Consider the following 17,757-nt stretch of genomic DNA (forward strand, 5'->3'; position numbering starts at 1 on the left):
AAAAATTAGGTAGGGCTTTCGGACTCCTCTTTTCGTGCTGGCTCTGTATTTAAGATTCCTAATTAAAATTGTCTCTTAAGGGAAGTAGGCACTTAAGTGTACCCTCTTCGTTCATTGATATCTCTGAATACGACGGTTTCATTAGATTTTTTGCTTCTTCTGTAATTTGGCTTATAATAACTTCAATTTAGTTCTTGAAAGCCCATTAGGTCGTAGTAAAATTTTTGATAATTTACACAGTGACGTATCATTTCTTGCTGCTAATACTATTACTTTTCAGGCCCTTACGTCCCTTAATAATTTTTACCTCTTTCCAAATTCTTTTTTAAATTTTCGCATTACGATTCAATTTTAAAGAAATGAAAGTCTTATTTCAAATTTCCTCTTCTTCCAAAGGAGACAAAAGCATTTTTTTCTTCTTTTTTGGTCATATTTGGAGTTTATTGCGCGATTTTCATGAATATAAGTAATTTTTTCTTGAAAAAATGATGTTAATATTGAGTTATTACATTTATGTCATTATTGTCACGTAAAATTCTTGCTAAATATAAAATCTCATTTTGTTCTTTAAAATGAGACAATTCTAAATAAATCCAAGTTTGTTCGATTTATGTCGCACAATTTGAGTACAGGTTGCTGATACAGTTTCTTTTCTCTTGCTTTCATCCTTTGGAGTGATCTGGACCCATAACCTTGAGTGGTTTCGTGGACTAATCGCGGTAAAGTTGCATCATCACTCCACATCCCAGAAGTTGTCATCCCTGGAAAATGTGTGCCTTACTTCAGTTGATTTAAAAGTATGGACTTTCGTAAGTAATCGTTCACTTGACTAGAGTTTTGTTCATATAGATATTCTATTTCCATGTCAATAAGTCTTGATAAGAATAATCAGGTCCATTTTGATTGAATTATGCTAATTCTGATTATGATTGCAGGTTACTGTACACATTTTATTCTCACATAACTTTCATGATGTCTTTTTGGAGTCCCTTATTTCATTTGAAATATTCTTATGCCGCCGTTAGCGACTCTGACGAAATATTAGTTCACACAAGGCCATAATTTTCTCCGCCGTATTAATATCGTTTTCCCATGCACGCCATTCATTTCACAGAAATACTTTGCCATTGAATATTGGAGATTGAAAATTACAATGGCGCATTGAAGTCGTTACGAGTCAACCGGAAAAAGGTGGCATTAGCAAACTTACATGTACTCCAGCATCACAACTGTACGACCACCGTCGCACATGGGAATTCTCCCGTATGAAATCGCAGTATAGTCTGCCGGAACGCATCTCTTCCGTAACTCGGGGGATGCCTGTATAGGGTAGTTTCCTATCATTATTTTATTGCCTCAATCGAAAGAATATTACTCCTGGAGTACGTATTTCACACTTTTAGATTTTTAAATGACGATATCTATTTTTCGCGATTAAATGAAAAGTGAAAATTTTCTAGCGCGCGAAAACGCGACGGCTAGGTATGAGTGCTGGGAAAACCCCGTGTGACTTCGTTCTGGTTCCCGCTGCCGCAAGTGAGGTGACCTTGGGGCGAGGCTTTGAGCGTTGATACGACGGAGGATGCTAGCAGGTATCAGAGTACCCTGCTAGCTGGTAGTGCTTGGCTTAAATATGGATTATTATTCCCCTATCAAACGAAGGAAACTGTCCGACCATAGGCAGTTATAATAGGTGATTATTAAGACATGTTCCCCTGAGCTCTGTGCCTCATGCATGCTTTGGTAATCTCAGACGATGTATAACTCCTATCTTCTCGTATAGAAACTAGGTCCCTGTGACGTCATGCGGAGTGGAATCGCATGGGCGCCAATCTGGCCTTTTTCAAATGCAGTTAAAGTTGAACTTTGCCATTCATCTAAAACGGTACTTCTAAAATCAAATAATTTGTATATTATGAATAAACTAATGGTGGATAATTAATCGCAATCAATGCCTTTCGTTTTCTTTGTTGAAGGAAACTACCCTATTCCATGGCAACACATGATTTCGACAGCAACAGGGTGTGCGCCCGTAAAGAAGAGTTTACAATTTGAAAGGAAGACGGTTGCCATGCACTAAGGGGGGAAAAAGTATCCCCACAAAGTTTGTGCCGCCACTATCGCTCCGCGGCTTCTTGGGTTTCCTTTCCAGAAGGTTGCTATTCTTTGGTGAATGAGGGAAATTCAAACAAGGCAAACCATTTCTTATATTCGTCGTCCAAATACGCGACCTACTACTGAGTCTTCCGCAACCCAGAGCGTGACTCGCGATGGACTCCTTAGAATTGGGGCGAATTCGACGGCATCGTGTGCGCACATGGGGAACGCTCCTCTGAAATTTCCTTCGCATATCTCAACGAAGCGACAAAAATCACTGTGGGCAAGCGTTCTCTGAAGGTAAACAAGACAGTCAAGGAGTATATTCGATGGGCCACGTATTTGAATGCAGATAGTGCGTGAACCATCCTTATGACTTTTATTATGTATACGGTGAAATTACTTTTAAGGCTCAAAGGTGGAAAATTACTCCCTTTCTCAGACAGGGTTATAAGCTTTATTTTGGCTGCCTGTTGGGTGACCAAGATAAAGGATGGACTCCCCATGTATTGTGTGGCACCAGTGTAGAGCTACTTACTGGTTGGATTAAGGGAAAACGTCGTAAGGAATTTGCCGTCCCCATGATTTGGCGGATCATATTTCAATTTCAAAAATGAAAGGAATTACAACGAAGTCAAAATACGCAGTAAAATACCCAGACAACTATGAATCAGCGATACTACCGTTCCCTCACTCCGAAAATTTACAAGCGCCGAAAGCAATGGAGTATTTTTATCTTAGCAAAGATTCAGAAAGTAATCAAGAGCGTGATAATGAAGGATTCGGAGACTCGAAGGACCCAAATTATGGACCGAGTAAATCTGCTGGACCTCATTTTATAACGCAAGAGGATTCAAATGATCTGCTGCACGATTTAAATTTTATCCAAAAAGGAGGGTAACATCTTAGGATCGCGATTAAAAGGTTGCAAATTTTTGGGTTCAAATTCAAAACTTTCGATGTCCCGCTCTCGCCATGACGAATTTGATTTGGTTTCTTCTTCAAAAAAGTTTTGCTTTTTGCAGTTATCTTCCCTCTGTTATGGATACTCTTAATTTTGAATTAAACACAGATGATTAGCGTAGATTCGAAGATTTTCGCGGCGTTGGTTAGGTGATCTTTCCATTCTATTCGGGTTTTTCATCGCGTTTATTGTTATATACAGACAACAGTTTCGCTGGCGTTACAGTCAGCATCTTCAGGTCGAAGGTAAATTTTTTTGGAAAATTTTTTCGCCTTATATAGGCATAAAATTTTCCACCTTATATAGGTGGCGGCGGCTGCTGATCCGCTGCTGCTCTCTAATTGGCCGGTTGTCCATCTCTCATTGTTGATGGTCGGAGAATCCTCTTCCATGCAGTATGCAAGCTGTGGTCTTGATCTCTGTTGAAATTTGCGGGCGTTTTCGCTATCTCAATAGCTTCTCTGATCAAGCGAGGGAAGTATTTATTCTCTTTAGCTATTATCCTGGCGTCTTCAAAGAGGATGTTATGCCCAGGTTCACTCCAAGCATGCTCAGATATGGCTGAGAGTTGGTGCTGCTTGTTTTTCGTAGCCCTCCGATGTTCCTGCAATCGGACTTTCATTGATCTGATGGTCTCGCTAATGTAATATTTACCACATGAACAAGGCACTCGATAAATTCCCTCGTAGCATTTGTTAGTCGTTTGTTTTACTAGTATCGTCTGCTCGGATATTAGGTCGCCTGAATTAGGGATTGTTATAGACCCTTGTACTTTAATTAGCTTGTTAGAGAGGTCAGTAACATAAATGACAAAAAGAATATGACAATGGGATACACCACAAGAAACCTAATTAATATTAGATCTTCATTGGATACCATGATCGGACACCACAACAGACCTATGCTTGTCCTGAAGATTTTACCCACGGGTTTGCAAATCCTCTAACACCAAGGTGATAAACTTAAACGAAGAGCAGATCATGATACATATAAAAGAAGATAACACTGATTAAATACCTTATTAGAGAAATTTCAATGAAACCATAAATAAGCCTTATTAACTTAACTCACCTAAAAGCCTGCGTTTAAACGATACACGTACAAGTTAATGCCTGTTTGCGTGAATGATTTTTGTGGACCGAAACGGAACATGTACGAATGTTTGAACCAAGCTAATATAGGTTCAATTTTCCGTTCATGCATTTGCACAAGTTGAGTGGTTACACGTGTAACCACATAACGTGCAACAACGCAACCGTACGGTACGTATTTCGTGCTCATTCTCGCGCTCATACATTTAGACTCGTACGGGTTTATGTAGGTGTAAAAAGGCCTTAAGTGGAGTGTCCTTTTTACAATTTATCATGCACTCATGGCATTGTATGATAGTCTCAAAAACAGTCCTAGACATGGAATCATCTCGTCAACAACAAGCCTTAAGCATCAATGCAATGCGTGTCAACCTGACCTTAAGAAAATTACACAAGTAAAATACAACCGAACATCAATAATTGATTAAACTTAAGTTGAAGATTAGAGGAAGATATCATCATTGAACAGAGAATACAACCTTCATGGAGAAAGGTTGGCCGCCACAAAGCAACAAACGGAATACTTTGACCGGGAAGTTCACGTACCCTAACCTAAGAAGTCATATTCTATCTCAATTTCACACAATGCCAAGTTGAAATAACTAATAATGGATCTAAATAACAAATAAATCAAAATAACTTACATAATTAACAGAAGTAACATATTAACAAAAGTAACAGACGGAATGCTTCGACCGGAAATTTCACTTACCACATGCCTTATTAATTTCGAATAGTCATTTTCTATCTCCACCACTAGCTATCTCAAGCTTAAACTACTAATAATTAAAAATCTATATATATAAAAGAAAGCCGAAAATCGTGTTAGTTAGAACACTTATAACTCGACAACGGCTGCACCGATTTCAATGAGATTTGGTTCTCTGGATTCGTCTCAGGCGGGGTTAACATATAGGCCATTAAAAAAGGATAATTTCACAAAAAAATTCATCTCTTTCCTATGGACATGCTTTTAGGAGTTATAGTAACACAACAATTGATAAGTCGGTCAAAACTATTATTATAATAGTATTCTACCGATTAAGGTAGGTTTCCATGGAGTACTAAAGAGGTGATCTGGGAGCCTCCCTTTCCTTCCAGCACTGCCTTCTTTAATTCACTGTAAAGCCTACTCTCTTTCAATCTATCTAAAAGTCCTATTCTTTTCCTTCCCCTCCCTCGTTTCCCCAGCATTCTACCCTCCAACACCATTTTCAACATCCCCTCACCGCTAAGCACTAACTCCATCCAAACCTTCTGTCTCCTGCGTATCTCATCTAAAAGCTGCCTCTCCTCGCCAACCATATCCAGCACTTCGTCGTTCCTTTTCCTCTCCGTCCATTTCACCCTCTCCATTCTTCTCCATACCCACATCTCGAATGCTTCCAATCTTCTCTCGTCTTCTTTCCTCAGAGTCCATGTTTCCGCACCGTAGAGAGCTACACTCCAAATCAAACTCTTCACTAACCTTTTCTTTAAACTCTTACACAACGATCCTCTCAGAAGCTCCTTCCTGCTCATGAACGCCTCCTTCGCTAATGCTATTCTCTTCCTGATGTCCTTACTACTGTATCCGTTTTCCTCTAACGTACTGCCTAAATAGTTGAATTGCTCAACCTGCTCGAGTTTTTCACCACCCACCTTTATCTTGAGTCTCACATTCCTCGCTCGTGATGCTTTACAAAACCGCATTACCTTAGTTTTCTTGTGATTAATCCTCATCCCAAACTCCTCGCAACGTTCGTATAACGCATCCACTAGGGCTTGAAGCCCCCTTGCTTACTGACTGATCAACGCCTGGTCATCCGCGAATCTCACTGATTTGAACATCATTCCTCCCACTTTTATCCCAGCTTCTAACTCATCCCACGCTTCCCTTACCATCTCTTCAGCATACACGTTAAAGAGCAGTGGCGATAGAGGACATCCTTGCCTCACACCTCGGCCAATGCTTGCCCACCCAGATTCTCCGTCCGCTATCCTCACTTGCGCAGTCTGGGCCATATACAGATTACAAATCAGTCGTCTATCCCTCCAGTCTACACCTATTCTCTTGAGGATATCCATTAACTTTACCCAGTTCACCCTATCAAACGCTTTTTCAAAATCCACGAAACACACATATACGTCCTGCTCATATTCTAGGTTCCTTTCCACGAGGGCCCTCATTATTGCTATTGCATCACGAGTTGACTTCCCTTTTCTGAAACCAAACTGATCTTCGCCCAAATACTCGTTTGCCCTCGCCTCCATTCGTCTGTTCAATATCCTCAGCACTACTTTAGCCGCATGGGATATTAGGCTGATAGTCCTATAATCTCCGCATTCCACAGCTTTCTTCTTTTTCGGAAGCGGAATTAAAACCGTCTTCACGAAATCCTCCGGCCAACATCCCTCCTCATAGATCTTGCGCACTAAATCGAAAAACCTTTCCTTACCTTCCTTCCCTAGATTCTTCAGAAGCTCACACGGGATGTTGTCCACGCCTACTGCTTTCCTAGCCTTCATATCACGGAGTGCTCTCTCTATTTCTGAATCTAATATCTCCGGCCCAAGATTATCCTCCTCCACTGCACTTTCTTCCTCTAGAGTCAATCTCTCTGGTCTGTTCGTTCCGTCATACAGGCCCTCCACGTATCCCTTCCACCTACCCTGTACCTCTTCTCGCTCGGTTAGCATCCTCCCATCTTTAGCCTTAATTTTAGACATGGCTTGTCCTCTTTTGCCGCCCGATAGCGACTTTACTTTGGCGTACAACGCGCCTACTTCTCCTTCCTTCTGGAACTTTTCCATTTCCTCGCACTGTCTTTTCCACCAAGCCTCCCTTGCCCTCTTAGTTTCACGTCGTAATCGATTATTCAATTTCCTATACATTCTTTTGCCCTGTTCTGAGTCCACGTTCTTCCACTTCCTCCTCTCCTCCATTTCATTTACCATTGCCTCCGTTATCCACGGCTTCTTTATCCTTCTACTGTCAACGTAACCAATTGACTTCTCCGCCGCTTTGACTATTCCCGTTTTTATATTATCCCACCTTTCCTCTACCGTCTTGGTACTTTCAATCTCCCGTATACTAATGTCCACTAGCTCCTGATATTCTCTCCTCATACTCCCCTTCAGGGCTTCTACGTTCCATTTCTTCGCCTTCCTAACTTTCATAAGTCTTTTGAATCTTACGTTGCATTTCATGAGCACTAGATTGTGGTCCGAATCCGCATCCGCTGCAGGGAAGCTGCGCGAGTTTTTCACACTGTTCCTAAACCTCTGTCTTACCATAATGTCGTCCATTTGATATCTCCCCGCATCCTCTGGACTTTTCCACGTGTACCTTCGCCCTTTATGATGATTGAACCACGTGTTTGTGATGAATAATTTGTTTCTCCTACAAAATTCTGCTGCTTTCTATCCCCTGTCGTTCCGTATTCCTAGACCAAAATCTCCTATTTCGTTTCCATCCCTGCCTTCCCCGACTGAGGCGTTCCAGTCCCCCATCACTACCAGATTTTTCTTACCCGGTGTGTCTCTAATTATTTCCTCGAGCTGTTCATACACCTCGTCTACTTCTTCCTCCCTATGATTGCTAGTGGGCATGTAAACCTGGACCACCACAAGGTTGGTGGGCCGCGCCTCAATTTCTACCACCAGAATCCTATCGCTTACCTGGTCAATACCTACCACACGCTTACCCATCTTCCCGTTTAATACTAAAGCTACCCCTCGCTGGCTTTCTTCCCCCCCACTATATATAACCCTATACCCATCACTCCAATAGTCCCCCCCATCTCTCCACCTCACCTCGCATAATCCTAAGACGTCTATTCTCCCTTGATCCATTTCCCTTTTGATATTTTCTAATTTCCCCGCCCTCATCATAGTCCTCACATTCCACGTCCCTACATTTAAAGCCGACTTCTTCTTCTCCATCTTCTTGGTCTTCTTTTCTTCCTTCTTCATTGCTGCTGTTGATGATGATGATGATAAGTCTCTGCAAGGATTTCGCATGTTGACGACCCCGAGGACCTTGCCGACCTCGCTGCCGTGCCCGACACCCGCCCTTTGCGGACGGGTCCCGGGCGATGAGATTCCGAGGCTCATTTGGTTGTACTCCATGTGTTCAGGGAAGAGATAGTTGGTAGGGTTTCCCACTTCCATTCCAACAGTGTTTTTCACGTGACACCATCACGTGGACTACCTTTCGTCTGGCTCCTACCCTTCGACCTATCTGGCATGGGTGGCCCTACCGGGAATAATTTAGAATTAATCCCGCCAGTACAGCTCTAGGGGTCATAGGAGCGCGCAAGCCTTTCCACCGCGCCAAGGTTGTAGCCCAAGGGAAAGGGGTCAAAACTATAAATTAAATAATTTGTTTTGTTTTTACCACTTTAATAACTGAATTTAGTAACAATATAGCATTTTAATTACTAAATATATTCTAAATATTAATTAAATTGAAATTACATTTTTGAAATTTAATTCGAGCTGATTGTAAGCCCAGCCGTGGCCCAGCTCGAGTTGACACTTCACTACCGTGTTTGTAAACAAATCTCCAAGCAATTGTTGACAAACGGTGATCACCAAAAGAATCAAAGATGGTTGATTTAGCGAGCAAGAACGAAGATGTGGATGACTAAAACGAGGTAAATTCAAATAGTTCGTACTCTGCATGAATTCGAATCTTTTAAATGTGTAACAAACGAGCACGAAATCACCAACTACCTATCTGAATACTTTAAGTCCTTGGACGTACCTGGCTTACCTAGGCACGATTTACAGAAAAATGTAGTTTCTGTGTTCATGATCTTTCGAAGCTTTAACCAACCATAACTATCCAACGGGACATGTTTGGTGATTAAAATAATTGGTAATGAATGTGATTCACGCAACTTTACTCAAAGGAAAATACAAAGGTGAGGAAGTCCTTATTCCGTAGATTCCATGATCTCAACTCATATGCCCTTTTGAGCTTAAACGTATTAAATTTCCAATTCGCGTTGCATTCGTGATAACGATTAAAAAATCGCATGGTCAGTCTTTCATTTTTTGTGTTGTTTGTGCTCATGTGCTAATGAAAACCCATGATTTTCTCATGGTCAATTTAACGTGCTATGTTCACGAGTCGATAAACCATCCGCTGTATTTATTCCTTCTGTTCAATGGCGTAGCTATCAAAGGGGGTTTTGCGCGCAGCTAATACCACGGGTCTGTAGGGTATAGAAAAATCGCTAAGGTAAGCGGGAAGTGTGGGGGCACTTCCCCCAAGACATTTTTTAAGATAAATCGTTCAAAATAGTGGGTTTTGTGGCTGTGTGAATAGTTAAATATGTTTTGTTTGTTAGTCATCCGTCCCCCTAATATTAATAACAAAATCTTTCATAAAAAAATTTTCTAAGCTCTTGGGGGGGTTTTATCCCCCAAAACCTCCCCTCGCTGCGTCACTGCTTTGCTTCGCTATATTTATTTAGCTTCATCCGCTTCATCTTGCGCCTGATAACAAAACAAAAACTGTTGTTTCTCAGGAGGTACTTGACGCAAGACATTAAACCCGAGTGTGTAGGGCTCACCGTGTTGCGTTTACGCATGCAGCACGTCTACGCAGTGCATTTTTTCCAAACAGAGATACTAAAACTGGCGCGCCTTAAGTCATTTAATACGAATGCTGCTTCATAGGGGCTTTTCTTGCACGATTTTGGGCATCAGTCAAGCGTCGGTCTGGGGTCGTGTCAACCTGCCCCCTGAATGGGCCAAGTGTATGCAACAGACTTGGACCTAAAAACATTTTTTTACAGCTAATAACGCAAATAGCCAACAACTGAATGCGAATAATTTTTATTTCATGAACTGCGTGATTAAACCACAATGCCCAAAATTTCTTAAGCTAAAACGTAAGAAAATTTGTTGAAAAAAATCCGCGTAAACGTGCTCCGATTCACCCTATGTAGATTCAATAAAGAAAATGTCTTTCTGACAAGCAATTTTGGTACTCATTTACGTAGTTTTATTGAATTAGTATCCTTATTTTATTATGATAAATTAAACAAGATTAAAAACGATACAGCCGCTCTTGATTTATGAATGGTGTAAGTAAACTGTAAGTTCATTGATTGTTAGGCGGTACGAAGTTCGCCGGGTCAGCTAGTATTATATATATAACTAATTACCACAACAACAAAGTTTATAAGATATCTTGGACGTGCCGCTCAATTTCTTCCTCGATCTGGCCCGTGGCGAACATTGGCTCTGAATTGTAAAAATCATTGATTTACTGCCATTTGCCTTATCGTTATATCCCCCGAATAGTTCTTTAACCATTTGTTTTTAGCATTTACCATCCTGGCTCTCTTAGCGACTTCTTCCATCAACTCCAAATGGTCATATTATTTCTGGCCAGGTCCAAAATTGTTATGGACAATATTTTCTTTTGCCTTCCTTCCCGTTCAAATTCGCGCTGAAAACCGGTTCGCTCCAGCTATTTCGCAGGAGCGTTTGTAGCGAGAGAGAAGCGAATATAGTGACGTCATCCTCGACGTACGAGAATGCTACGGAAGCTTTTGTAGCTTCTACTGGTGTGGTTATGAACACTGAATCTCATGTGTTAGGCAATCAGTTCAAGGTTAGGTCATATTTGGGAGTTGGTGCATGCCTCTCCATTACGCCGCTGTTAATTTGTCCCATTCCACTTGATTCTGGCTTTAGTGGGCGATAGAGAAATCACACTTAGAGGAGCATATGTTTTATGGAGGGGGGTTACTGATATGTGACATTACTTGGGCACCTTCCTGAGGTTACCCAAATCTAACGTCAAACCTAAACATTGAAGTCCCCATGTTCAATAGGGTGGTAGGTTGAATGAGCTTGGATCTTTTGTCGAGATCCTGATGACGCCTACCAATATATCCTTAAAGGATTCCTTTTCTTCAGTGTCCAGTGGGAATTGGGGAGTCCTTAAACACACACTTAAAAAATTAGGTAGGGCTTTCGGACTCCTCTTTTCGTGCTGGCTCTCCATTTAAGATTCCTAATTAAAATTGTCTCTTAAGGGAAGTAGGCACTTAAGTGTACCCTCTACGTTCATTGATATCTCTGAATACGACGGTTTCATTAGATGTTTTGCTTCTTCTGTAATTTGGCTTATAATAACTTCAATTTAGTTCTTGAAAGCCCATTAGGTCGTAGTAAAATTTTTGATAATTTACACAGTGACGTATCATTTCTTGCTGCTAATACTATTACTTTCCAGGCCCTTACGTCCCTTAATAATTTTTACCTCTTTCCAAATTCTTTTTTAAATTTTCGCATTACAATTCAATTTTAAAGAAATGAAAGTCTTATTTCAAATTTTCTCCTCTTCCAAAGGAGACAAAAGCATTTTTTTCTTCTTTTTTGGTCATATTTGGAGTTTATTGCGCGATTTTCATGAATATAAGTAATTTTTTCTTGAAAAAATGATGTTAATATTGAGTTAGTACATTTTTGTCATTATTCTCACGTAAAATTCTTGCTAAATATAAAATCTCATTTTGTTCTTTAAAATGAGACAATTCTAAATAAATCCCAGTTTGTTCGATTTATGTTGCACAATTTGAGTACAGGTTGCTGATACAGTTTCTTTTCTCTTGCTTTCATCCTTTGGAGTGATCTGGACCCATAACCTTGAGTGGTTTCGTGGACTCATCGCGGTAAAGTTGAATCATCACTCAGCATCCCAGAAGTTGTGTTCCCTGGAAAATGTGTGCCTTACTTCAGTTGATTTAAAAGTATGGACTTTCTTAAGTAATCGTTCACCTGACTAGTTTTTTGTTCATATAGATATTCTATTTCCATGTCAATAAGTCTTGATAAGAATAATCAGCTCCCTTTTGATTGAATTATGCTAATTCTGAGTATGATTGCAGGTTACTGTACACATTTTATTCTCACATAACTTCCATGATGTCTTTTTGGAGTCCCTTATTTCATTTGAAATATTCTTATGCCGCCGTTAGTGGTTCTGACGAAATATTAGTTCACACAAGACCATAATTTTCTCCGCCGTATTAATATCGTTTTCCCATGCCCATTCATTCATTTCAATTAGTAAATCCTTTTCCTTTGCATATTTTAGATTGAAAATTACAACGGCGCATTGAAGTCGTTACGAGTCAACCGGAAAAAGGTGGCATTAGCTAACTTAAATCTACTCCAGCATCATAACTGTACGACCACCGTCGCACATGTGAATTCTCCCGTATGAAATCGCAGTACAGGCATCCCCCGAGTTACGTATGTCTCGACTTACGTAAATCCGTACTTACGTAAGCGATAACCGTATTTCAAATGATTACGTTAATTTTCGAATGCGAGCGCGAAGAAGTAGATATTCGCTCGTACAACCTATGGTAGAAAAAATATCGAATAGTTATAGTTTTTTCGTGCTAAAAATAACAAAGTGACCCATTTTTGTCATTCCTCGAAGGAAATTTCATTAATTTCTGTAGAAAAATCGACCTACCACTGAGTCTCCCGCAACCCAGAGCGTGACTCGCGATGGACTCCTTATAGAATTGGGGCGAATTCGACGGCATCATGTGCGCACATTGGGAACGCTCCTCTGAAATTTCCTTCGTCTATCTCAACGAAACGATAAAAATCACCACGGGCCATAGGAATCGTTCTCTTAAGGTAAACAAGACAGTCAAGGTGTATATTCGATGGGCCACGCATATGAATGCAGATAGTGCGTGAACCATTCCGATGACTTTTATTATGTATACGGTGAAATTACTTTTAAGGCTCAAAGGTGGAAAATTACTCCCTTTCTCAGACAGGGTTATAAGCTTTATTTTGGCTGCCTGTTGGGTGGCCAAGATAAAGGATGGGCTCCCTATGTGTTGTGTGGCACCAGTGTAGGGCTTCTTACTGGTTGGACTAAGGGAAAACGTCGTAAGGAATTTGCCGTCCCCATGATTTGGCAGATCATATTTCAATTTCAAAAATGAAAGGAATTACAACGAAGTCAAAATACGCAGTAAAATTCCCAGACAACTATGAATCAGCGATACTACCGTTCCCTCACTCCGAAAATTTACAAGCGCCGAAAGCAATGGAGTATGTTAATCTTATCCACATTAATTTACACTCATCAGTGCGGATTAATAAAATGGCTTTTGGGTATTTTTCGAACTTAAATTTTGCTCTAAATTAATGAAAATATTTAAACATTATCTTGTCCCATAGTTTACCCCGGAAATTAAAGAAGTTGTAGATGGAAAAAGAATGGAATCCAGAGGTGGTCACAAAAAATGAATCGCAGCATTCTTTGATTTTATTCTACGCCGTTGCTTGCTTTTCAAAAAAAAGTTGAGTCACACGAGGAATGTTCCGCGGCCTTTGATTTGGAAACTATGGAGATAACAAGAGGACATGTGTGGATCAGCAATTTCCATTTAGTTGGTTGTCAGGATAAACCAAGGATCCATTTAAAGGTTGTCAGGCCATCGTATAAAGATAGGACCCTGATGTGCACCACAGGGGAAATGGGATGTTTGAGGGAAAGTCAAACCTAAAGTTGCCCAAAGAATGTGCAGTTCTATGTTGCTCTTTCCCCAGTTAAAACCAAATAGAAATTGGATTGGGTAGATATTTTCACCACGGGTTCCAGTGATAGTGAGAGTGCAGGTGATCACGGTCATCGTCGAAGGTCATCCCTCTAGGATTTCCAATGCGGAATTGTTAAGTGACAACTGATCGCAATGACGATGAGCTCGCCTTTAAAGTAGGTTTCAGATAAATCGTGAGAAAAGCTCCCAAAATGTATTAAAGACTCTGTTTGGAAAACATGCAGATTCTAATGCTAATTTAGGAAGTATTTATTTAAAAGTAACTTATTAACACCTGAAGACGTTGTGTTTATTATATTGATCGAAGGGCGATTGACCGATTCTTTCTGCAGAATAGGAAGTGGCTTCGGGGTTTTTAGTCACAAGATGGTAGATTGTGTTGGAAGTTCGTCTATATTATCGCTACTAAATTGAAACATTAATAGTCTGGCTTCCTCAGAGCTTCCTGTCGCCCTCCAGGCAAGGTATTTTTAAGTTGAAAGTATCATCGACAATTTCGAGGTGGAAATAAATTCACCATAAGACTCTAACGGACTGCGAAAAGAATACACATTTCACATGAGTATACGCTTTCGCCAATATTATACGCAAGTCTCACTTTGTTATGAACTATAAAACATTACAGATGCACATCAGCTACCTTTCCATTTCACGGCATCGACTTTCCGAGCCGACGAAGTCTACAGTTTCACTAAAATACCTATTTCCATTTTTTAAAGTGGAGTCATGGTGTCCAAATACAAACGGAAAACCGAGCAGCAGTCCTGGGACCCTCAGACGATGCAATGAGCTATCAACGCCGTGAAAGATGGTATGCCAATGCAAACAGCTGCAAAAAACTTCAATGTGCCAAGAAACACGTTGAAACGCCGGGTTTTAAATAAAAACCAGCATGCTAAGGAAATAAACAAAGTTCTTGGCCACTACCGTCCTGTTTTTAATGAAGAACAAGAACAGCAGCTTGTACAACATCTTTTAGAAATGGAAGTACGTTTTTTTGGAATTACTGTACATGATTTGCGTAGTCTTGCATACAAACTTGCAGAGCAAAATAATATCCCACATAATTTTAACCATGAAGCAAAATTAGCTGGGAAAGATTGGGTTAGGGGCTTCAGACACCGCCACCCTGAAATGGTGTTGAGAGTGCCAGAGGCTACTTCGGCAGCAAGAGCCCAAGCATTTAACAAAGTAAATGTAACAAAGTTCTTTGATATTTTAGAGGATGTCCAAAAAAAACATTTATATCCTCCTCACAGAGTGTACAATGTCGACGAAACAGGTCTTATGACTGTCCGGACTAAATCGTCAAAGGTTTTTGCACTTAAAGGCAGACGACAAGTTGGCTCACTCACATCTGCTGAAAGAGGTGTTCTTTCGACATTTGTAGTTTGTATGTCAGCAGGGGGGACTTTTATACCTCCTATGGTCATATTTCCAAGGCAGCGGATGAAAGTTGAGCTCCAAGATGGTTCTCCACCAGGGACAGTATTTGCCTGCCATCCATCAGGGTGGATGCAAACGGACATTTTTACTCAATGGTTTGAGCACTTTTTACACTTTGCAAAGCCTTCAGAAGACGACCCTGTTTTATTGGTACTTGATGGACATGCAACTCACACAAGGAACCTTGACTTTATCGAAAAGGCTAGGAAAACCCATACAACTGTGGTTTGCATCCCCCCTCATTGCAGTCACAAGCTCCAGCCGTTAGACGTAGCGTTTATTGGGCCATTCAACACCTTTTATATTCAAGCAATTGAGAGATTCTTGCGAAATAACCCAGGTAGACAAGTAACTCAATACCAAGTGTCTCGTCTTCTCGGGGAGTCATTTTTAAGTGCTGCTATTCCTACTGTTGCGGTTAAGGGATTTAGAAGGTGTGGCATAGTGCCAATCAACAGAGATGTGTTCACTGATGTAGATTTTGTTGCTTCTACCACAACGGAAATTCCCAATCCATCTCAGTTACACCCAACAGCTGACATTAATCAAGTTTTACTGGACCCTCATAAAGAAGGGCCTGCTGATGCCGATCCCAAGGCAAGTGCAACATCAGGGCCTGTTGATCCCGATCCCAATGCAAGTGCAACATCAGGGCATGTTGATCCCGATCTCAATGCAAGTTCAACCTCAGGGCCCACATTAGGTTCCGGAGACCCCACAACATTATTTGTTCTCGTATCTTCAAGCCCAAATACCTCAACTAATGGATACCCATTAAAACGCAATGCCTCATCTGCATTAAGCTCCATGCCTAGTACCTCATCTGCTGTAAGTCCAACCGCCATACCCAGTACATCATTTGCTGTAAGCCCTCGAGAGATTATCCCGATTCCAAAAACAAACATCATCAGACGACAAAATAAGAGGAAAAAGGGTTCGGCTGCAGTTTTAACCTCAAGCCCTTACAAGACTGAACTTGAAGCAGCGAAAGCAGAAAAGGAATACAAAGAAAGACTGAAGAACATTAAACTAGAGAAAAAAGAAGAAAAAAAGAAGTTGGCAAACAAAAAAAAGAAGCCTGTCAAAGAGAAAAGGAAACCAAAAGTGGCAAATCGTGCTTTGTTTTTGAACGAATCAGATAGTGATGAAAGTGACGTGGATTGTTTGTACTGCCAGGACTTGTACTCAAAATCGAAACAAAATGAAGGGTGGATAAGGTGTTCGGGTTGCCACAAATGGGCACATGAAGCGTGTGCCGGGTGTGAAGAGGAGGACAATGAATTCATTTGTGACCTGTGTAAGTAGACTGCAAACATAAGACAAAAAATTCGTAAAAAGTTGTAAAGTCATTGTTAATTTTCTTATTTTCTACTTTACACGTTGTAAGACAATGTAATAATAACTAAATTTGTAACAATAGGAAATACACTTTGCTATTTAAAATGCATTTGTTGTATTATTTTTGACATCGGGCAAAGTGGCGACCCTGTGGCCATTTTGCCCTACCCCATCGGGCAAAGTGGCCATTTGGTTGGGTGTGACAAAAAAATTATTTTTATAAAAAGTAACTAAGATACAGGTAAGTATTATTTTTTTAAATGATTATAACTATATATGCTATCTTATATATAATTTTCATTTCTATTGAACAATTATAACTACTTTAAAAAAATAGTTTTCCTTAGGGTGGCCACTATGCCCACCCTTCCCCTACATTGTAGTTGCATACAAGTGAATGCCGTTCTAGGTCACCTAAATTGGATTTGGGTACATTAGCAATAAATATATTTTAAATATAAAACTAAATACTTGCTGTAGGGCACCTAAACTGGGTTTGAGAACATGTAAAACAAATATATTTTATATTAAAAACTAAATACTTGGTGTCGGGCAAAGTGGCCACGGTGGAGGGTAAAGTGGTCACGGTAGTGGCCATTTTGCCCTTTCTGACGCCATTACAAAAAATGCGACTTTGCACGAACACCTGTAACACCCAGCTCTTACTCCTACACATGAATTGATAGCCTAAATCACACTCTTTTCAAAGGTTATTGTCAGCATTACGTACTAGGGTCGTAGTTACAGTTATAACAAGTAAAGCAGACCACTTACCTTACATCAACAACTTGAAAGATAATAAATTTGATGATAAAATCCGAACTCGCAAACTGACCACCTTCACAGCGCTACGGTACACTAATGGAGGTCTCGCGCAGTAGTTGCGGCGTTGGGCATTGCGTTACAGCACTAGGTGGCAGAGAAATCGGCCGTGGCCACTATGCCCGCCATAGAGCTGCTTAGAGTACTCAGGGAAAAATTTCTGCTGTGTAAGTCATTTGGAACTGTCATCTATCTGCTTTGTACCACTGATTTGTATGTGCTTTTGAACTACTGTGGAATTGAAACACGGTACACAGCAGTTCATGACGTCATAGCATCCTACCATGTCATCAACTCATTTGTAACATATTTTGAACTGCCTTGGATTTCCATTGGAAACTGCTATGGGACTCATTTGGATTTAAATTTGGAACTCGTTTGTACCACTCGTTCATCCGTTTTG

The 17,757-nt window shown here is 40.5% G+C and overlaps 1 protein-coding gene across 1 annotated transcript; it reads left to right on the forward strand.

Moving 5' to 3' along the window:
• Positions 1 to 537: 537 nt before the first annotated feature.
• LOC124163957 lies at positions 538 to 16,767 on the forward strand. Its single transcript, XM_046541086.1, has 2 exons — positions 538 to 797; positions 14,468 to 16,767. The coding sequence occupies exon 2, from the start codon at positions 14,562 to 14,564 to the stop codon at positions 16,497 to 16,499; it is 1,938 nt and encodes a 645-aa protein (XP_046397042.1). The 5' UTR covers positions 538 to 797; positions 14,468 to 14,561; the 3' UTR covers positions 16,500 to 16,767.
• Positions 16,768 to 17,757: the final 990 nt, after the last annotated feature.

This window comes from Ischnura elegans, chromosome 8 (genome assembly GCF_921293095.1).
Source record: "Ischnura elegans chromosome 8, ioIscEleg1.1, whole genome shotgun sequence".
In the NCBI taxonomy this organism is placed as follows: Eukaryota; Metazoa; Arthropoda; class Insecta; order Odonata; family Coenagrionidae; genus Ischnura; species Ischnura elegans.

Coding starts and splice junctions, on each gene's coding strand:
- LOC124163957 (XM_046541086.1), top strand. CDS start 14,562: ATGCCAATGCAAACAGCTGCAAAAAACTTCAATGTGCCAAGAAACACG.